Raw genomic sequence first — 21131 nt, 5'->3', positions numbered from 1 at the left:
AAATATAACTTGGTGAACAGCTTTCTACAGAAGTGTTCTACTGATCTCATGCATTTACGAAACCATCTCAAAAACGATAATCCTAACATACGGCAAGTATCAAGCAGAAGCTCCGTTACATTGGACGATGGGTCTTAAACCGCCGACCACATCTGTACCACAATAGTTCCGTAAGAAACATAACCATCGCAAACGACAGCCCTGTAACCAGTATCAAAAGCGCTCCAGTAATGTTGGCTATACGTAGCGGTGTAAATTCATCACTGCCGCTTTCGCGCGAATAGCGTATGATTTGCTGCGACTTGAAGTTCAAAAGCTTGGCCACCCCAATCAGCTCCCAGTATGCCAAAATGCCAAACGCTTTCAGCTCCAGCACCAACCGATCGAACCGGGCCCGGCCTGGCCACGTTTTCGTACACATCGCAACGACCCACTCCCAGTAGATGTCCTCCGCCATCATTTTCCGGTCCTTCAACGAGTCCAGCTCCATATGCGGATAGGCAAAATGGCCATACTCCATCCGCTCGACGATGATGGCCACATCGCGCTCGTACGCACGGCGCGTAATTTCCTTCTCTTCCCACTCGCGAAACGTCTGCAGCAGCGTCAGCACGTCCGGCTGGTACGCCAACCGAATCGAGTAGGTCCAGGCCACACTAATCCCGACCCAGGTTGTGCGCGTTTCCGCCAAATCGTGCACAGTGTTGATGCTTTTCTCGTACTGCGGAACGATCATGGTGCTAGCCAACCCTCCATTGTAGCTGCTGCCGATCATAAATCCCGCAAACATGAGCGTGCCGAAGAGAAAGCAGGACGCCAGTAGCTCGTTCGGCATCGGTACACTTTGCTCCATGAAGAATCCGATCATGATCAGTACGGAATCGCTGATCGTGTACCGGGTCGAATCGGTGAGCTGCAGGATGCGTTGCCGACTGCGGGACATGACCAGTACCGCGAACGCACCGGCAATGAAGGCGGCCATAACGGCACACCACAGTGGGCCGGAAAATGAAAGGAACGGGGTGCGCCAGTTGGCCACAGTGTGCGACTTAGCCACGATACACGTGCAGCCGGATCGTGAATTGACGGCACTGAAGGCAAGATGCTGAAAGCTGGTGTGCCACGAGTAGAGGCCCGATATTGAAATGTCCACTTCCCGCTTTGCCGGTGCTCCTATCAGCCCAAACTTGGTACCGTTGTCTAACACGTCTCCCCATTCGGTAGCTGCTAGAATAATAGAGCATGACGATTAAAAGTGCAAAGGACACGCTGGGTAAAACGCTTACCGACCGAAACCTCTAGCGTACAGTTGACAATCTCACAGAATAGTAGCACCAGCCAGGCTTCTGTACCACTGAGCATTGCCGACACGTTTGCTTTCGGGGGCAGTATGTATCGCGCATTTCCTTCTCCAAGTGGCTGAATTAGGTGGCAAAATTAGAGAGACACCGTTACGCATGCAAATTACGAGCCGCACACCTCTCAAACTGGCCTACCTTATCTTCCACGAATGCGTTCGGTAGGTAGTTAATAGTGGCCAGTCTCAGACGCCGTTTGTTCATGTTGGCAATCTTATCCGGGAAGTAATTAACATTGAAAATTTGCGGACTAGTACCGTTCCGGGTGTCGACCACATCTATCAGCCGAGGGCTGATGGTAACGGGGACACCATCGGACAGGTCTAGCGTGTAAAGCTCGACACGACAGGATACTTCACCGGTAGTATCTACTGGTAGCAGAATTAGTACTTCCGGTATTTCTGGGAAAGAACAGGTTTTCAGCTATTAGATTTATCCCTCGGAAAGGATTCGGCGTCGTTCAACTGATACCTTCCACCACAAGCAATTGATTGATGGTTGGGAAAAACGAAGAGTGCCGATCAAGCACCACAAGAACCCTTTTCTCCATCGTACGCTGTAATGCTGCTTCGTGCACCGGACGAAAGGCTTCAAAAAACGTGTCTGCCGTTCGTTCGGTAACAATAAAGGACTGTGTAAAAAGCAGAATATGGCACCTGGAAACAATCAATTTGGATTTTGTACATCCATCTCCGGCCTCACCTGGCAGCCCATATCCACTGCAACACCGAGCGCCATTTCAAAACCATCGTCTTGCGATTCCAGCACGATCGTTGGTATCGGTGAAGTGTGATGAACGGTGTCCCCTCTAGCTCTTATATAACAAACTGCGAAAAAGTGAGCGAAATAGTTCACTACAATATAATTAATCAGCGTACTGATTCCGGTGCACAGTAGCCCGTCATCATAACCACCGAAAGTGTAAGGATGGAGAAAGTAGGAAAGATTTTTGCCTTCCATTTCCAATGCTGGTTGATATACGCTCAACACACTAAGAGAAACGTGGATTGTTCATTGCTTTATATAAAGAAAGAACAAACGGTCTGTCGCATGAAGAAGGTGTAGTAAAAGGACAACAAATCATAATCTTTTAATGCGGTTGAAAGATTTTCACAGTGTTTGTTTTAGGGCGCATCGTATGCAGTTTGTCAACATTTGTATTACGTATACAGTCGCGGTAATAATTTTAAACACAGCGAGAGATTGGTACAATGACAATGTCTCTTTACGAAGGAAGGAATCTTGTCGTTACAAACGTTTAAGCAAATCCTCAACATAAGAGTGGTTAGATATAAGAATTTTTAATTAATAACTCGTACGTAATACAGATAACGATTTAATAAAAAAGAATAGATGGTTTTATCATCACTTCCGGATGTGTGCGTGTGTTGTGTGCATTCGTTATTCAAACAACGTTACGCAAAGTAAACACGTTGCTGGTTGATATTGATTTTAGCCTATCGTAATCTGTTTTTAAATGGTTCTGTGATATATGAGAAAAAAAACACGCAAATATCGCTTTTCATTATAGCAGAAACGTATTATATGTTTTTATTTGTTTATTTGCATTCATTGTATCGGTGTAAGAACGGTATATGTAACGGAATAGAATCGATATGTCCATTATATCGATAATCGATATGATGATAATTGAACTATTAGGAACAACACAACTGAATTAATTCTCATCCAAAACGTATAGAAATAGGATCCTTCTCTATGCTTGGAATCACAATCCAGCTAAATCAGCACACGCTAGAATACTGTACTGGATGATAGGGTTTTTGAGATTAATTTGTAAAGTTGAAGCCATTTTTGGGTTCTTTTCAAGTTAAGCGGGAAAACATACATATTCTGTGTAAAGCTTCCTCCCCTTACACACTCTACCATTCTTTGTGACTTGATAAATTTCATTTCATTTCATTCCCTTAAACTTCAAAAGCGTCCAATAATGGCTTCAACTTATGCTCAATCGAAACTTGAAAATCCTGTGTAAACATATCGTTGATGTGGCGCAGACGTATCATGCACCGTATTTTCGTGTGCAGAAGAATCTCATTTCATGCTAAGTTTACCGAAATCAAACCGAGTAGTTGATATCGACGGCTTATTACAGGACAGATGCTTTTAAGCTTTTCTTACTAAGCATTGCCATGCATGTACGCAGCATGTGCACGAAGGTTACCAATTTGGTTAAATGTTGTCATTACCTGTTTCCATAGTCTTTTCATAAGTCCGGGACATTCACTTATTGTAATGTAGTAGAGATAAACTTATCTGAAAATAGAGCATTAAAAAGTGTAAATTAATATTAAACTCAATAATATTTGTAATCGGCCAAGGATCAGGTTTTTGCAAATTTATCAGGGCCATTATGACATCTTTAGTTGAATTTCTTTAACATCAAACTGCCGCAGAACGCAGCAGTATGGTAGACGTTTTATAGAAATTTAACGCTCAGTCTCGTCATCTGTTTCATCACATGGTTATGTGCGTAGAAATTAATCCGGTTGTAATTCTAAACAATTTCTTTGCAATAGAGCTTACCTGGAATAACAAATGGAGAAATCCATTTAACGAGGAGACACATGTTCTGGGTGGTTGCATTTGAAAGGTATCTATAAAATATAGTAACGCAAAACAAAGATAATTATTTTATTCACACAAGCAGTTCTTCGATTAACAGAGAGACAGTGATATGCATCAGAGCCATTATGACATCTTTAGTTAAACTTCTTTTACATCAAACTGCCGCAGAACGCAGCAGTGTGGTTGATGTGATATCGAAGCTTAACGCTCAGTCTCGTCATCTGTTTCATCATGTGTCTTGATCAATTATATCTCCCTATGTTCGACTCATTTAATTCTCAATTGCCGTATTTGGGCAATTTAATTGTCATTTGCACTGTGGTCATTGTTAAAAAAAGGTATACTTAGAAAAAGAATGAGTAGAAAATGATTTGGGACATGCGTGCGATGTATCAGGACTTAATAGGGCCCAAAAATGTAGAAATTCTTACAGCCTATAGCATGCCTAAAGCGGCCAACTATGTTGTAGGTTAGCACTGGTATGATTATGGTTCTGAAGTAATAGACAACTCTTCAATTTGATACGTATTTTAAATGATGTAAATATCCTCAAAATATATTCGTTCTTTTCATTCGTTATGGTCGAGGTAAGAGGTGGGACTCATCATTATTTTATATACATATTCAGAGCCTTTTTTTACATTGATTTTCAACTATCTAGAGTCGATCATTTTTTAACTTGATTTTATAAACTTGCTTTTTATAAACTTTACATTTAAGATATTTTAATAGAAAAAATAACTTGTTCATACCTTTTGGTTCGCTGCTTCTGCTGTACCTCAACCTTTTCTGGATTTTCAACGCTGCGAACCTATGAAAAGGATGAAGAAACAAACATTTACAACAATATTCAACGTTTCGTAGGGTTAACAAACATTTCTTGCTCATTTTTTGTCTATTCAGTAAGATAATTTAAATTGCGTAGAATTATGGAACCAGTTTACTTCACGTGTGTATCGGAGAGAGCTGGGTGAGATCATCATAAAAAGGGTTTTTATAGTTCGTAGTATGAAATGGAGACTATTCTTACCTTGGTTGTTGTTTGTCGTGTTGTGTTTTTGCAATAATCCACGCGGTACACCTATGGTGAAACGAGAGACATCATTTGAGATTAATAGCCATTCTCTAAAATAACTTTTGGATAAGTATTTATTAACTTTAATTTCAGTAAAATAATTTAAATTGCGTAGGAAATTATGGAACCAGTTTTCTTCACATTTGTGTCAAGAGAGCTGGGTGAGATCATCATAAAAATGTCATTGAATATTTTTTTCAGTGGAGTAGATCCTTACCTTTTATGCAGTTCTTTGTGTACCGTTTTATAGTTATCCCCTCAGAAAACCTATGAAAAACAAGAGACAAGAATGAAAAATTAATAAAAATCCTTGATGTGTTGACAAACTTCTGGGTTACTTCTTAAGGGCCATATCAGTAAGATCATTTAAATTGCGTAGAAAATTATGGAACCAGTTTACTTCACGTGTGTATCGGAGAGAGCTGGGTGAGATCATCATAAAAAGGGTTTTTATAGTTCGTAGTATGAAATGGAGACTATTCTTACCTTGGTTGTTATTTGTCGTGTTGTGTTTTTGCAATAATCCACGCGGTACACCTATGGTGAAACGAGAGACATCATTGGAGATTAATAGACATTCTCTAAAATAACTTTTGGATAAGTATTTATTAACTTTAATTTCAGTAAAATAATTTAAATTGCGTAGGAAATTATGGAACCAGTTTTCTTCACATTTGTGTCAAGAGAGCTGGGTGAGATCATCATAAAAATGTCATTGAATATTTTTTTCAGTGGAGTAGATCCTTACCTTTTATGCAGTTCTTTGTGTACCGTTTTATAGTTATCCCCTCAGAAAACCTATGAAAAACAAGAGACAAGAATGAAAAATTAATAAAAATCCTTGATGTGTTGACAAACTTCTGGGTTACTTCTTAAGGGCCATATCAGTAAGATCATTTAAATTGCGTAGAAAATTATGGAACCAGTTTACTTCACGTGTGTATCGGAGAGAGCTGGGTGAGATCATCATAAAAAGGGTTTTTATAGTTCGTAGTATGAAATGGAGACTATTCTTACCTTGGTTGTTATTTGTCGTGTTGTGTTTTTGCAATAATCCACGCGGTACACCTATGGTGAAACGAGAGACATCATTGGAGATTAATAGACATTCTCTAAAATAACTTTTGGATAAGTATTTATTAACTTTAATTTCAGTAAAATAATTTAAATTGCGTAGGAAATTATGGAACCAGTTTTCTTCACATTTGTGTCAAGAGAGCTGGGTGAGATCATCATAAAAATGTCATTGAATATTTTTTTCAGTGGAGTAGATCCTTACCTTTTATGCAGTTCTTTGTGTACCGTTTTATAGTTATCCCCTCAGAAAACCTATGAAAAACAAGAGACAAGAATGAAAAATTAATAAAAATCCTTGATGTGTTGACAAACTTCTGGGTTACTTCTTAAGGGCCATATCAGTAAGATCATTTAAATTGCGTAGAAAATTATGGAACCAGTTTACTTCACGTGTGTATCGGAGAGAGCTGGGTGAGATCATCATAAAAAGGGTTTTTATAGTTCGTAGTATGAAATGGAGTTTATTCTTACCTTGGTTGTTATTTGTCGTGTTGTGTTTTTGCAATAATCCACGCGGTACACCTATGGTGAAACGAGAGACATCATTGGAGATTAATAGACATTCTCTAAAATAACTTTTGGATAAGTATTTATTAACTTTAATTTCAGTAAAATAATTTAAATTGCGTAGGAAATTATGGAACCAGTTTTCTTCACATTTGTGTCAAGAGAGCTGGGTGAGATCATCATAAAAATGTCATTGAATATTTTTTTCAATGGAGTAGATCCTTACCTTTTATGCAGTTCTTTGTGTACCGTTTTAGTTATCTCCTCAGAAAACCTATGAAAAACAAGAGACAAGAATGAAAAATTAATAAAAATCCTTGATGTGTTGACAAACTTCTAGGTTACTTCTTAAGTACCATGTCAGTAAGATCATTTACATTGCGTAGGAAATTATGGAACCAGTTAACTTCACGTGTGTATCGGAATGAGCTGGGTGAGATCATCATAAAAAGGGTTTTTATAGTTCGTAGTATGAAATGGAGTTTATTCTTACCTTGGTTGTTATTTGTCGTGTTGTGTTTTTGCAATAATCCACGCGGTACACCTATGGTGAAACGAGAGACATCATTGGAGATTAATAGACATTTTCTAAAATAACTTTCGGATAAGTATTTATTAACTTTAGTTTCAGTAAAATAATTTAAATTGCGTAGGAAATTATGGAACCAGTTTTCTTCACATTTGTGTCAAGAGAGCTGGGTGAGATCATCATAAATGCAGAATGATACAGTGATTGTTTATGCATTATCACATTACAGTACACACCTTTTGATGATGTTCTTTTTCGCTGTTCCGTTTTGGGTCAATTCATCTGAAATATAAATAAAATCTAATTAGTATTTATACAATCTTTCTCAAAATGTGGCTTATGTTATGAAAAGGATTTTAAATTACTTTTTAACGCGTAGACGCGTAGTTAGGAACTAGTCGTTTCATGTTTCGTTCAAAGTGACGTAGAAAAATATATCATCAGATTAAACTATCTACGCATGTAGGTAGTCTATGTATGGAGAGTTCTTTTGTACATATATAGTGCATGTTTACCTATTCATGTTAAGTAGAAAATTGAACAGCTGAACATCTGTCTACACTTAGGACCGTAGTTTTGAAGAATCTGCAAAGCAAACAAAAAAATATATTAGACAACCATAATTTTCATCGCAATGAAATAATTTGTGATTGATTGATTAAAAATCTTCAGATCAATTCATTTGTTTCGTTCATAATTACATGTATTCAGAGACGAGAAATAACATTTATGATTCGCTTCATCATTAGTAAGCAACTGTCCTACAGGAGCCAACACAAAACCAAATGAAATCAGTGTTGAACTCACCTGTCAATGGTAGATAAATAAACGAGTCTTCATCTCCTCTAGTGACCCGTGATAAAGTCCAAATGTAGATATCTGTATCAAAAAAGAGAACAATTATGTTACATTCATTCGTAGGTTTTCATTGAACGATACGTACCATTCATGCCGAAGACCACAAAATATCATCATAAAAATGTCATTGAATATGTTTTTCAATGGAGTAGATCTTTTTATGCAGTTCTTTGTGTACCGTTTTATATTTATCCCCTCAGAAAACCTATGAGAAACAAGAGACAAGAATGAAAAATTAATAAAAAAAAACCCTTGATGTGTTGACAAACTTCTGGGTTACTTCTCAAGGGCCATGTCAGTAAGATAATTGAAATTGCGTAGGAAATTATAGAACCAGTTTTCTTCACATTTGTGTCAAGAGAGCTGGGTGAGATCATCATAAATGCAGAATGATACAGTGATTGTTTATGCATTATCACATTACAGTACACACCTTTTGATGATGTTCTTTTTCGCTGTTCCGTTTTGGGTCAATTCATCTGAAATATAAATAAAATCTAATTAGTATTTATACAATCTTTCTCAAAATGTGGCTTATGTTATGGAAAGGATTTTAAATTACTTTTTAACGCGTAGACGCGCAGTTAGGAACTAGACGTTTCATGTTTCGTTCAAAGTGAGCTAGAAAAGTCTATCATCATATTCAACTATCTACGCATATAGGTAGTCTATGTATGGAGAGCATGTTTACCTTTTTATGTTAAGTAGAAAATTGAACAGCTGAACATCTGTCTACACTTAGGACCGTAGTTTTGAAGAATCTGCAAAGCAAACAAAAAATATATTAGACAACCATAATTTTCATCGCAAAGAAATAATTTGTGATTGATTGATTAAAAATCTTCAGACTAATTCATTTGTTTCGTTCATAATTACATAAATTCAGAGACGAGAAATAACATTTATGATTCGCTTCATCATTAGTAAGCAACTGTCCTACAGGAGCCAATACAAAACCAAATCAGTGTTGAACTCACCTGTCAATGGTAGATAAATAAACGAGTCTTCATTTTCCTCTAGTGACCCGTGATAAAGTCCAAATGTAGATATCTGTATCAAAAAAGAGAACAATTAAGTTACATCCATTTGTAGATTTTCATTGAACGATACGTACCATTATGCCGAGGGCCACACAATATCCGGAAATCCTAAAACGAAACCGATAACTGTTTTCTTTCCAACTATTAAATTAACTCAAGCTACCAATAAAGAAACAAATCTCCTGTTTACACAACGCTCTCGAATGTTGTATTTTGTTTCCTCTCTTAATGTGTGTCTCCACGTTGCTTCCTGTCCAAACGCCGGCCACCCCTTTTCTTGTTGGAAATTATACTTTTGTATAAGCCAAACCACACCATACAACCAGCAGATGAATGGTGAGCTGACATCTTTCTCGATCCATCCACCTAAACTACCGCCCGTGCGCGGATACTTAAACGGACGTCTGCACTGGTGGCTCGTAACCTTCTGGGCGGTCAACGACGACACCGGAAGCCGCACCGGTCGACACTTCAGCAGCCTTACCACCACCATCGCCGTGCAGTTCCATCAGACTGGACAGATCGAACCGTGGCTTCTTCAGTACCTTCACCTACAACAACACCGGGAAGCGAGGAATTCGTAACACGAACGGTAAAGCACGCACTTGCAGGAAAAGCTTCAGCTACAAGCAGTCCTGCCACTTGCACAACCGAACCTGCGGCACAAAACAATGCTTACCTTACGGATGTAGACATCGTGCAGGGGGTACACAACCTGGCATGCCTTCTCGATATCCTTGGCAATCGAATCGGGCAGCAGTTTTTCCACGACGCCCTTCAGATCCGTGCTAGTGATCTCGCGCTTGATGATGGCCGTCATCTTGGCGCGGATGTTCTTGATCTGCGAGTGTTGGGCGTAGCAGGTCTTGCGCTGCGACATCGAGTCCTTGATGGTGAATCCGATGCAGAACACACGCAGCACGAAGCCATCGGTGGTCTTCACATCAACCGAGCACTCGATCAGGGTTTGCCATTTCTTGACCATGGATCTATGAAGGCAAAGAAGGAAAATAGCATTAGTAATAAACGAGACACATGCGCTTCCGCGGCTCGGTGAAAGCCGCATTTGTTGTCTATATGACGCGGCACAACCGCGACTCCACAAACACACACACACGCACGCACATAATTCCAGCACTTACCGCAGCTTGTCGGTCGTCAGGTCCATACCGTGGAAATTGGTAAGAACATCACGGCCATTCACGCTTTCGGCAACCAGCTTGAACTTGCGGAAAGATCTCTCCGCATCAGGTTCGTTCTGCAGGTCGGCCAACGACACCTCAAACACGCGGCCCTTCAGACCGTCGGAAGCGATGCGCGTGCCCTGGGTACGGTTTACCAGAGTTTTACCGACCTGGCGGTTCTTGAACATGTTCGGGGCTTTCACATCGTACCAGTCCTTGCGCGTGAACGGATCCACGACCTTCTTTTTCGAACCTTTCTTGCCTCCTTTAGAGACACCCTTATTTTTGCCGACCGCCATGGTTACACTTCACGATCAAAAAGAACGGAAGTTGCTGTTCGATGACAGCTCGTGACAGCCGCCAGCCACTGAACTGAAACTTGAAATACTGTCAATTTGCGGCACCCATTGCTTTGACAGGCTAAATGCTGTCACTTTCACCACATTGAGAATTGATTGTTTATTTTCTGCAGGAAAGCACGTAATCCGGAACGGTTTGTGAAACCAGCTAAATAAATGGTAAAGTAGAGCAATTTTTCGCGGAGTGGGTTATAAATTAACGGTATCCGTATTTTGCTACAGACTTCTTCGATTATTCTCGCCGGTTTGGGGCTTGCTGTGGTGGGATACGGTGGAAGAGCTCTCATGCGCCAAATGCCGAATGCTGCGACGAAAATGCAAGAAGCACTGAAAAACCTTCCCAAATTCGATGCAGAAATGATGGCCAATTCAAAATATTATCGGGGAGGATTCGAACAGAAAATGAACAAACGTGAAGCTTCCCTCATTCTCGGCGTAAGCCCATCAGCATCGAAGGGAAAGGTAGATAAACGAATAGGTTGGTTTCAAGGCGTGAACAAGAGGGTAATCGAATCGGTTCTTCTATGTTGTTCTAGGTAAAGGATGCTCATAAGAAAATTATGTTGCTTAATCATCCTGATCGCGGTGGTTCACCGTATTTGGCTGCAAAGATCAATGAGGCAAAGGATTTCCTCGATAATACGAAGTAAAACATCGCTTTGAGCTGTGGTTGAAAGTGTACAAAGGAACGATAGGCTTTACGATAAAATAACAAGGGTAGTAATATTTAAACAAGAGCAATAATATTATTTATCTATTCTAAACGAGTACTTTTTGATCTTGAAAGATATTCTGATTGTCTGATTGTCAATTCCGTTGTTAAAAGCCGCAGATATTGCCAAATGTTTCCCGAACTTTATTATAACCTTCAAGTGATATCAAGAAAAGCGGATTTCTTGCAACGAAGCAAAAAATTACAATCAATTTCATCATCAAATAGTTTAGAACAACATCTGTGCTAAATCTTTGTTGTACTAAAAGAGACTGACAGCTTCCCTGCTTTTGTTTTCATTCAATTGACTGATGAAGTACAACACATCACAAGCAAGAACCGCTAGTCTAGAAGGAACCCGTCTATCCCAATCATAATTGCAAAGAACTGCCGAAAACGACAGCTGTGATACATTTACTGTTCTTCCAATCGCTTGCTAAAGTTTATTTATTTTCTCGTTTCGGTGAGTAGCTTTCTTTCTTTTTGTGTACTACACACACCTGTAGCTGGCATTGATGCAATCGAACGCCGCCGGCATTCAAAAGATTCCAGCGTGGCACTCTTGGTTGCTTTCTAGAAGCATGCCTTAGCTTCTACGGTGACCAATATCAATTGTCTCCTCTCCTTATCAATCTTGATTGTGAACATCATTTTTCTATTGATTGTGTAATTTTAGACGGACATTCCACTGGTGCTTGGTTAGGCGAATCCGCACAAACAGCCAAAAAGGGACAAAATGCGAAAATTACGCGGAGGACAAACAAAAGAAACGCGCAAACAGCGCCAGGAGCGGAAGGAGGAAAATTTGAAAATCCAGCAACAGATGAAGACAATAGTATTACCCACGGTAGTAGTGATTTTTCTGTGCATAGTGGTGTACGTATTTCTAAAAACTCGTCCACGATACGAAGAACTCTAGTGAGACGATGACGATTTGTGGCAGGAAAATGCCTTTCGTATATGTATGTGTGTTTTTTACTTTTGGCGGGATAAACCCCATGGTGTAACTCCGCGTGGAAGGTTCTACTTACGTTGCAATATATTTAAAACAGATAATCGCCGCCTAATCATACGCACAAAATGATTCTATGTACAGTATATTGTGAATATAGCGGCGGATTATATTTACACTCAAAATTGAATGCTTTTTCCTTTCCGCCTGTAATCCTGTGGTGTAATCCGAAACTGCAAACCGAAAAAGTGAGTGGAAAAAAGCAAAGATAAGAAATTCCAGCACCAACCACGTTCTGCACGCAAAATAAACTGCAACAGATTTTTGTTTATTTTATCGCACTCGACAAAACAAACAGAAAGGGAAATGAAAGGCAAATCGCTGTGTCCGGGATTCAACGCGCATTGGCCAAATGTCACTGCCTTATCACAAGACCGCATACGACGGGAGAGAAATGTCACTTTTCCATTGCATTACGATAAGATGCAATTAAGCAAACGATTGAAAAAGAAAAACAACCCGTTACCGTGCATAAAGCACACACCCTTCTTCTCCAGCACAGGTAGCGCGGCAACTGCTGCAACAACACCACGCGAGCCCTTACCGCGCACTTAATTGAATTAGAAGGCAACAGAGCACAAAACAAACACAGCTCACTTTGTTTAGAGAATTCGCACAGTTCAACGTGGGGTGCGCATAGATCAAGCAGGCACGATATCTTCGGGCGGGCGATATGCAACATTGATCGTAGTTAACTGTGATTGTTCCTAGCGTAGTAAAGAAACCAAGAAAAAAAAAAACATGGACTCCACCGCTAATCAATCGGCTCCCACTGTCACACTAGAATCATCCGTGCCAGTTACGGAAGGTATCAATATTGCAAAACGATATCACGACCGTTCGGATAATTTGTACTTCCTGTTCATTCCGTTGGCCGTTCTGGTGACCGTCATGTTACTATCCGTGGTGGTAAGTACTATCGTGTACGATGGATGGGTACAAATAGTAATTAGCATTCTTTTGATCTTTTTATATCTGTAGGTTTACTTAATGGCAAGACGTCGCCATAAGATACGGTCCAAGTACAGCTACGTTCCTAGCTTTAGTTTCGATTCGTCCGATCTGGACGATGAGCGAGAAGAACGCGAAACGGATCACCTACTCAAAGGCGGGAAACTTCGTCTGGACGAAGCTCCATTTGAAGATACTTCCGGTGTGAATCCGTTCGCTACAGCACGATCCGCAGGTAGTCGCGAGTTGTTTGCTTAATACAATTAAGCAGTGTCCCACTTTGCTATTCTCCAAGTTGAGTAGTGTTAGAATAGATACTAGTGAAGGTTTTGTGATACTCTAAGCAGTAAAGAAAACATTGTACTGTAACACCAAAGAAAATGCGTTGGTCCGTCTTCGACCCTCGGTCACTGGCTCACTGGAACGATTAGGAAATCATTCGATTATGCTACATAGTCCTGCACAGGGTGGTCAACATTCGAAACGTTGCATCCACCGGATGTCGTTTGTGATATAGCAAGGAAAGGGAAATATTTTGTACGCAGTTTGGCACTGGGGAAGGAGTCAGTTTGTTGTCCCATAACCTTATGATGCATTTGTTCATGTACGGTGTTCGATTCCAACTAACAATCCATTATTGAATTAACTAAGTGTTGCTGTGCAGTATTCTTTGGTTCATCCGTACCCTCTTTGGTTGATCCGTACCTGTAAAGGATTTCACCTATCTTCATTCGCGTTCAAGAAGCGTAACGTTAGGTCGTACATTCCGAAAAATATGGCACCGCCCAGTGTTATCCACGTTACACGAGGAACAAACCCGGCAAACACGCCTCTAATCCCCCGTTCTCTGTATATGTTGCGCAGTATTCGACCCATGCCACCCATCCGGCTACTTTCGGCTTGTTCCGCTAGCATGATGCGCGTTTTTGCCACATCCAGTGGTGTTGTCAGACCAGCCGCAATTCCACCGGATATTGCTCCGCAAATTGCTACGGATAGGGGCGTAAGCGCAGTGCCAGTTGCATCAGTCCAGTGCAGCTTGAAGTACTCCCACAGCGGGAACTGAATCAGCGAAAAAGGCACATCGCGCATCACCGTTGTACCGAAACCACGGTACAAACCTTTCCGGATACCTTCGTTCTTGAGCGCACTGTACACTATTTGCAGCGCCGATGCATTTCCTTTGTTAAGCAGAGCTTGCCGGCGTTGTTTCACAATTTCGATTGGTACACGGATGAGACAGGCCACAACTTCGGCGACGGCAGCAGACATCATATGCACGTACGGAAGCTGGTCGTGTGCAGCGTACTGCCGTAAGTGCGATTTCATAGTTTCGTACGTGCAAAAGAACAGTGCCGACGTTGGGGCACTGCCTGCCGCGGTCGGAGCAAGTCCTTTGTAAACACCACGAAACCCACCGGAAGCGACGAAACCACGCTCACTCTGTAAGCGCGTTTTAATTGTGTCGATAGGAAATAGTACAACATCCACCACTAGTCCGGCCACTCCACCCGCCTGTTGGGAATAAAGAACCAAAGTGCTTGTGAACTTTTGCGTTCAATATTGGTATGTAAAATTGTGATGGAAAGAACATTACTATCAACGATGACCAGTAAATGTTTTTAACACCCAACGGTGCAGAGATTGTCGCTTCTTCCAACTCCATGACATCGCACTATTTCACTTCCGGGATAAATGCTCTCCCTGACTATGCCACCAGCGCTTAACACGTCTGCTAAAATGATTACTGTAAAAAAAAGTTATTATTGTCAGTAATCACACCGGTAATTGGTTTCTTTCAAATTGCTCGCTAATCCATGCCCAGAGAGAATCTAATCTTCAATCATAATCAAAATCTCCCGAAAAACTCACGTTTCGTCTGTTTGGGATGCTGGGCCCGTACTGTTTGTTTACATTTGGTGAGAAATGTCAAAAAATGAACAATGAACACCCTTTGAATGAATCACGACGAAGACAAAACGCCCTCTAGCGATGGGTATTGCAAACAGTTTGAAATTTGAATTGCACGGTTTGATAATTTGTTGGTGCGTAAATTTAACACGTTGCACTAGTCGTCAATTCAATGTTAGATGGTACATTGAAAATTCATTCTAAAACGATTGCGGCTGCGAAAAGAAAGATATTACATTTTAATAAAAAGTACACGACCACTCCAAGGTTGATTAGTTATATTTTTCAATGAACACGACTTATCCACAAAAGAATACAAGCTGGCCGATTTGCTTACTTGGCTATGATTTTATTTTTCCTTTATCGTACATTCTATGTGAACATGTTTCACTCTATTTATTGCATTGATTTACACATTAAAGCTTCCTTATTTCAAGTCTTTTTAACCAGTTTAGTAATTTCTATCTTTTGCTATCACCATCACCACATCAAACTCGTTCTTATCGAAATAAATAATTCTCCCTCTAGAAGACGCTGTATATAGCTCAGCTTCAAAGGTAGCCTCTTCTGCGAGATTTTCATGCACAGTTCACAATTTGCTGTACCCTGGCGATGTGGTGCGTCGTGGTATAAGCCTCATCACGCGTTTACGCACGCCAACAAACTTTTTGCGCGACGATGCAAAGCCACCAGTAATGATGCTAGACAGACCCGCCACCTTACTGACCGGTTGGCGATTAGTTTTGCCCAACCTAGTCAAGGAGCCACGGCGCAACAGGTGGGGGGATTTCCGTGGTGTAAGTGGCTGTGCACCGTCCATCTCGATGGCAAAGCTGTCGTCGAACTGATCCAGACAGGATTGTTCTAGCAGGCAGGAATCACGTCGTACCGTTTGTCCGATAGTGACCCGTGCTACCAATGCCGAGGAGTTCCGTCTATCGTTGTTGAGTGATCGTAAGAGGTGCCTGGCCAACGGTGGAACGTCGGATGTCAGCTGCTTTTGCTTGTGTTGCTTCTTTGGTACAAGTTTGCCACCACGGATCGGTGTCCGGAGCGGAGAGGTACGTTGGAAATTGCACGGATCAGCCATTTTAATACAGCACGACTGGCAGCTTTGTAGAACTTTCGGTGAATCTGCCTTCCTGATGTTCTTGAAGATTGTTCGGTACGACTGCTGAACGGCGACTAGTGATGCTGCACCGATCGCAAGGATGTTTTAAACCAACGTCGCCAGGTATTTCCTCCCAACCTGAAAGCGAGACGAAACATATTGCTAACCTAGGCAAAACAAATATCGCACGAGAAGTACATTGAAATCTTTTTGTTTTGACTTCATCTTTCTGCCTTGCTCAGGATGTACCCGTGGATACCAGGCACAATTAATAAATACCCTCGACCTGGACAAGATCGAACATGAACCAACGGAGTGCAAATCGGATGCCATCTGTCTGTCTCAGATTTTCACGTGATGGTGCTGCTCCATTCAAAGTTTGGCAGGGAAACGAAGGAGTAAAACAAGACAAAACACAATACCCGGGACATTCGGTGCGAACGATGCAAAAAAAGCCCATTAGTGTGCGACAACATACGGATCATGGGTTATGCATGCGCATTCTTGTCTAGACTACCTTCAATTTTTTTTTTTTTTTTGAGTTCTATTTTGATCCCTTCGTTTACATACACACCTACTTTTGCTGGATGCTGCTGTTGAGTGGTAGGTAGCGGGTGATGTTTGTTTGAATTATGCGTCCAGCTCTACGGGCACACCGGGGTACACTTTTGTGTCTGACGGGTAGATTGCAGAAGAACCCGTCAGACACAAGGATAATTACGCTTTTATCTATTTAACACGTTCGTGTGTTTGAATTGAAGTCATTCCAAATATCCACAGTCTGTGTTCAGTGGAATAAAGCTACACATTCAGCTTAGAGCGATACTGTCATCAGGATGTTCTACTTACCCGTGAGCTTTAGTTCTACTTTTTTTAAATTTACCTTCAAAAATGCTGCACAACAATCGCAGCATCAACGCCGTTCATCACTCAATTTAGGGTGATGAAAGTCTCCTCCTTGATTAATAGTATGATAAAACAGTTGGACCAGTGCGAGCAAGCATGCTAAAGGGGTGCAATAAAAACTGAACACCACCACCACCACCTGATCTGGACGACAGGGCCCTCTTTAAAGTCAAGGTACTAATCTCGTCCCTATTGCGTACCTGTTATACGCTCGTTAGCAGCCATACTTTACCCATTGCACACAACCACATCACGAAACTCCTTTCGCTCCAAGGCCCAAACGATTGATAACTCTACGCTTCGTGCAATGTATGCCCTCGGTTGTTCACACATTTATTTATCCTGTCCCGTGTAAGGATCCAGAGTGTAACGATCAACTTACCAGCAGCAGCACTGTCGGTTGTCGTTTTGGTGCCTGGCTCCTAGTAGGGTTCTAAAGCCCATCAATACATGAGTGGTTCCACCGTAAAGTGTGTGATCGTGTGCGAACGGGCCAAATGATGGGAAATTCCCCTCGTTTGGGATCCGAAGTACAAAACGGTCGATCCATGAGCCAATTTAAATGTTCGTAAACGGTTGCTTCTGCTGGCAAAGTGGACAGGCAAATGCATTAAACGATCTGCAGCGCAGAGAATGCATTTATTAGCTGCACTCCACCCATATGCATACGCTTTTGTTTCGGGGAGTGAGATAAATTTGACAATAACACTTGTGCTACAACAATAAAACCCATTTCTAATTTTGAAAAGTGTATACACCATTCAAGACAGTAATGCAAAAGAAAATTCCACCTGCACAGAAGAAAGAAAGCAAAACTTCGATACATTTATGTTCACTTTGCAGATTTATTGAGTTCAGTTCTTGATTTTGCAAATCCTTTTCAAACTATATTACCTTATCGCTAGAGACACTTCCAAACAAAATAGCTTAACTTTAATCTTATTTAGCTTTTGCTAATTCTTTGATTGTTTTTAATATCCATGCAAATATAATATTCCGCTGTATGCTTTGTAAAGACAAAATTGAGATGTACAAAAAATATCATGGCATTCACTGGACGCTGGAGTGTGTTAAGCTTTGTTTAGCTAACCACTCTTTAGCTAATGTCTATTCTACGTTGTCTCTTTCATAAAGAGACACAGTCATTTTTTTGCGGTGTACGATACTACAAAATTTTAATCTCTAAAATATCAATTCATATTTCTTTAATCAAATGCCTTTTCATTGCCTAATAACTAAAAATCCACTGGGGCGCATCGGTATGTAATGACTTATATTGTGCAAGAGCTTTTGCTGCCATGCTGCTGTGAGCATCGTGCAGTATCGTATAGTAATAGTTCTGGAGTAATAGAAAATTGTAATAGTAGTAGAAATTCTTACATGTGATCTATCACAAAACAAATGCATAAATGAAATCTAACCAATCAAACCAAATGCAATTCTGTGTAGGAAAAGCTACCAAAACTTACTTTGGCATCTTATAGTTACAGCTGTAAACTACTCAATTAAACACCCAAAGCACGTAATCGTGAATGTTTTACCGTGTAGTTAAACGAACTGAAGCGACCAATCCAACCTAACCGCCTTATCCTGTAACAGAGATCCATCGATGTTTAATAGTACGTATGGATGTTCTCCTTCTTCTGTAAAATCTCCTCCTTCTGTTTAATGATCTGATCATTGGGCATCTCTCTTGCTCAGTCTCCAAATGTTCCGTTGAGGCAGTGCTGCAATGCGCACGGTGTCTTAAATCTAGCCAGGTGGTGTTGTGCTGCTTTCTTTTTTAACCTTCCAGCAGTTTGAATGAGTTCCTGAAAATGGCACATTTTTGTGAAGTTGTGCATCGTTGCATCATTTCCTTTTGTACGATTGAATTAATTGTATAGCAACTGCTCGTCCGGCGAACGCGTCGTTGTAGGTTCGTCGTTTGCTAATATGTGAAGCTTACAGATATGAACAATATATTTGCCTTATCCTAGTTTGTTGCAATCCAATGGTTTAGTTACGTTTTTGTTTTGTTGAGCAGCTTGTGTTCTGAAATGTATCTTTGTTGCTTTAGAAACAACTCGATTAAGATCTCGGCGAGTCAAAGCGAAACTTGTGATGCGATGGCATTCTTTTCGTGTTCTTTTTTACTAAAGCTTGGTTGATGAATTGTAAAGTAATGGCATTCATGTATGTAGCGTTTCCATTTCATTGACTTCCAACACCGTTTAAAGCAATAAACTGAGCCGGAACAGTCGGAACATTCATTTGCTTGGCTATGATCGGCTGCTGGTGGTTCTGCTGCTCCTCAAGCGACTGGCGTAAGCCTAGGTCCCGCTGTTGCTGCTCCTGCTGCTGTTGAAAGTGTTGCAGCTGGCGAAGGTTTATGGCATGGACAACGCTTCGAATCTTCATTACATCATGCTCCTGTTGGCGGCGTCGTTGCTCGTCCTCCAATTCTTGCACGGGAACTGAGTTTTCGGCATGAGGGTTATGATTGTAGTGCTGTTGTTGCTGTGGATGCACTTGCGACTGCGATAGTTCTTCGGGTTGCCGTCGATACTCGAACATCTTCGTTTCGTACGACTCATGCAACATGCGCAAATGGTTCTTCATTTTATCCGGCCTCGAAAACTCTTTGTTACACACCGGACACGGAAACACCTTACGCTGTTTCCCTTCGTGGTACAGGAACGCGTGCCGCTGGAAGCTGTACTTGTTCTTGAATGTGCTTTCGATCCCGTCCTTGCTGCACTCCATACACTGGTACATTCCCGCGTTGATCGTAGCGTAACGGAACAGATCAAGCCCACGGACGGACATCTCGGTGAGTGCTTCGGCCGGGTCGTTCGGTGATAAGGATTTGCGCGTACGGCGCTTCGGCACTTTTAGATCCGACTTTGGTGTACGATGTTTCAAATCGAGTTCATCTTTCAAATCACACGGGCTATCGTTCGCACGGCCTGAATGTACGTCTGATTTGTTGTCCGCTTCCGTGAACATGGGTGTGGATGAGCTATCCGCTTTCAGCTCGTTACCATTCTGGTTTACTACTACCTCGTGGGCATCCGATGAGCGACGGTGCTCGGTTATTGTGAGTTCCTGCAGCGCTCCCTTTCGTTGGAGTTCTTCCAACAGTGGCAATTTGAAATCGCGCAAAATCGATCGGTTTGATGTTGCTTGCACGGGCGGCGCAGGGTCAGCTATTACAAGAGCCTTTTCGTCGTCGCTATCTTGTTCTTCCTCAGTAACAGTCTCTGAACAGTGTTGTGGTTTTTTCTTCTCCAGATTGATAGGGAATATCGATAGTTCCGTCTGCAGGGTACCATATTTCGTACCTGTGTGCAAGAAATCTGAAAGAAATAACATTGAATTAGCTTGATATAATTTTTTATACTCAATTTTATCACAAAACCAAACGTTTTAAAGGTATCTGAGTTACAGTACACTAAGTTTACAGTACACTAGGCAAGAAGACTGATACTGGATGATTCTATAAATAAGCATCATTGAACAGAACAGGAAAACAACAACACAGATTTCTTATCTTTAACAAAATCAACCCATCTAGTGCTATTAACTCAGAATGTCTCACGATAGTGTGTTTCGGATAGCTAACAATTGGATGAATCGGGGCTCATCAAAAGATCGGAGCTGATAGAAAAAAAACCAACGAAGATGTTCAATTTGATATCAATGTTTATTATGTGTGGTTTACGTGTCCGTTATTTCCAACTAACAGTAATTGTTTAAATATATGCATATAGTTTTCAGTGTGTGTGTGTGTTTCCATTGTGCTCGGTTTTGGGATAAAACATGGGTCACAAATTAGATTGGAAATTTAAAACAAAAACTTATTTTAGCTTAGTATCATGTTTGCACAAACGTGCTCATCTCCGCATCCTTCCACAAAACGAAAACAAAAAATTACACATTTCATTAAATTCCATTCTTTTCGGTTTTTTGT

General features: G+C 41.0%; 5 protein-coding genes across 5 annotated transcripts; 2 read left to right on the top strand and 3 right to left on the bottom strand.

Annotated features, from left to right (window-relative positions):
• Positions 1-115: 115 nt before the first annotated feature.
• Positions 116-2318, bottom strand: LOC128717939 (uncharacterized). Its single transcript, XM_053811615.1, has 5 exons — positions 2061-2318; positions 1830-1989; positions 1497-1759; positions 1287-1419; positions 116-1224 (listed from the first exon to the last, which is right to left on the bottom strand). The coding sequence occupies exons 1-5, from the start codon at positions 2316-2318 to the stop codon at positions 116-118; spliced, it is 1923 nt and encodes a 640-aa protein (XP_053667590.1).
• A 7107-nt stretch (positions 2319-9425) lies between these two features.
• Positions 9426-10525, bottom strand: LOC128707675 (40S ribosomal protein S3a). The gene is made up of 3 exons (XM_053802632.1): positions 10176-10525; positions 9713-10022; positions 9426-9584 (listed from the first exon to the last, which is right to left on the bottom strand). Exons 1-3 carry the CDS (start codon positions 10514-10516, stop codon positions 9426-9428), a joined length of 810 nt encoding a protein of 269 aa, XP_053658607.1. The 5' UTR covers positions 10517-10525.
• A 32-nt stretch (positions 10526-10557) lies between these two features.
• LOC128717938 (mitochondrial import inner membrane translocase subunit TIM14) lies at positions 10558-11226 on the top strand. Its single transcript, XM_053811614.1, has 3 exons — positions 10558-10563; positions 10799-11038; positions 11113-11226. The coding sequence occupies exons 1-3, from the start codon at positions 10558-10560 to the stop codon at positions 11224-11226; spliced, it is 360 nt and encodes a 119-aa protein (XP_053667589.1).
• A 1815-nt stretch (positions 11227-13041) lies between these two features.
• On the top strand, positions 13042-13509 carry LOC128709059 (uncharacterized). The gene is made up of 2 exons (XM_053804045.1): positions 13042-13209; positions 13282-13509. Exons 1-2 carry the CDS (start codon positions 13042-13044, stop codon positions 13507-13509), a joined length of 396 nt encoding a protein of 131 aa, XP_053660020.1.
• A 459-nt stretch (positions 13510-13968) lies between these two features.
• LOC128719728 (S-adenosylmethionine mitochondrial carrier protein homolog) lies at positions 13969-14917 on the bottom strand. The gene is made up of 2 exons (XM_053813357.1): positions 14849-14917; positions 13969-14766 (listed from the first exon to the last, which is right to left on the bottom strand). Exons 1-2 carry the CDS (start codon positions 14915-14917, stop codon positions 13969-13971), a joined length of 867 nt encoding a protein of 288 aa, XP_053669332.1.
• Positions 14918-21131: the final 6214 nt, after the last annotated feature.

This window comes from Anopheles marshallii, chromosome 2 (genome assembly GCF_943734725.1).
Source record: "Anopheles marshallii chromosome 2, idAnoMarsDA_429_01, whole genome shotgun sequence".
In the NCBI taxonomy this organism is placed as follows: Eukaryota; Metazoa; Arthropoda; class Insecta; order Diptera; family Culicidae; genus Anopheles; species Anopheles marshallii.
Note: the sequence above shows the minus strand (reverse complement) of the source record. Positions and strands in the feature narration are given on the sequence as shown.

Coding starts and splice junctions, on each gene's coding strand:
- LOC128719728 (XM_053813357.1), bottom strand. CDS start 14,917: ATGGAGTTGGAAGAAGCGACAATCTCTGCACCGTTGGGTGTTAAAAAC. Junction 14,767..14,848: donor TTTACTGGTCATCGTTGATA/GTAATGTTCTTT, acceptor TATTCCCAACAG/GCGGGTGGAGTGGCCGGACT.
- LOC128709059 (XM_053804045.1), top strand. CDS start 13,042: ATGGACTCCACCGCTAATCAATCGGCTCCCACTGTCACACTAGAATCA. Junction 13,210..13,281: donor TCATGTTACTATCCGTGGTG/GTAAGTACTATC, acceptor TTATATCTGTAG/GTTTACTTAATGGCAAGACG.
- LOC128717939 (XM_053811615.1), bottom strand. CDS start 2,318: ATGGAAGGCAAAAATCTTTCCTACTTTCTCCATCCTTACACTTTCGGT. Junction 1,760..1,829: donor TCAATTGCTTGTGGTGGAAG/GTATCAGTTGAA, acceptor GTTCTTTCCCAG/AAATACCGGAAGTACTAATT. Junction 1,420..1,496: donor ACGCATTCGTGGAAGATAAG/GTAGGCCAGTTT, acceptor CACCTAATTCAG/CCACTTGGAGAAGGAAATGC.
- LOC128707675 (XM_053802632.1), bottom strand. CDS start 10,516: ATGGCGGTCGGCAAAAATAAGGGTGTCTCTAAAGGAGGCAAGAAAGGT. Junction 10,023..10,175: donor CTGACGACCGACAAGCTGCG/GTAAGTGCTGGA, acceptor TTGCCTTCATAG/ATCCATGGTCAAGAAATGGC. Junction 9,585..9,712: donor ACGATGTCTACATCCGTAAG/GTAAGCATTGTT, acceptor GTGTTGTTGTAG/GTGAAGGTACTGAAGAAGCC.
- LOC128717938 (XM_053811614.1), top strand. Junction 11,039..11,112: donor CATCAGCATCGAAGGGAAAG/GTAGATAAACGA, acceptor ATGTTGTTCTAG/GTAAAGGATGCTCATAAGAA.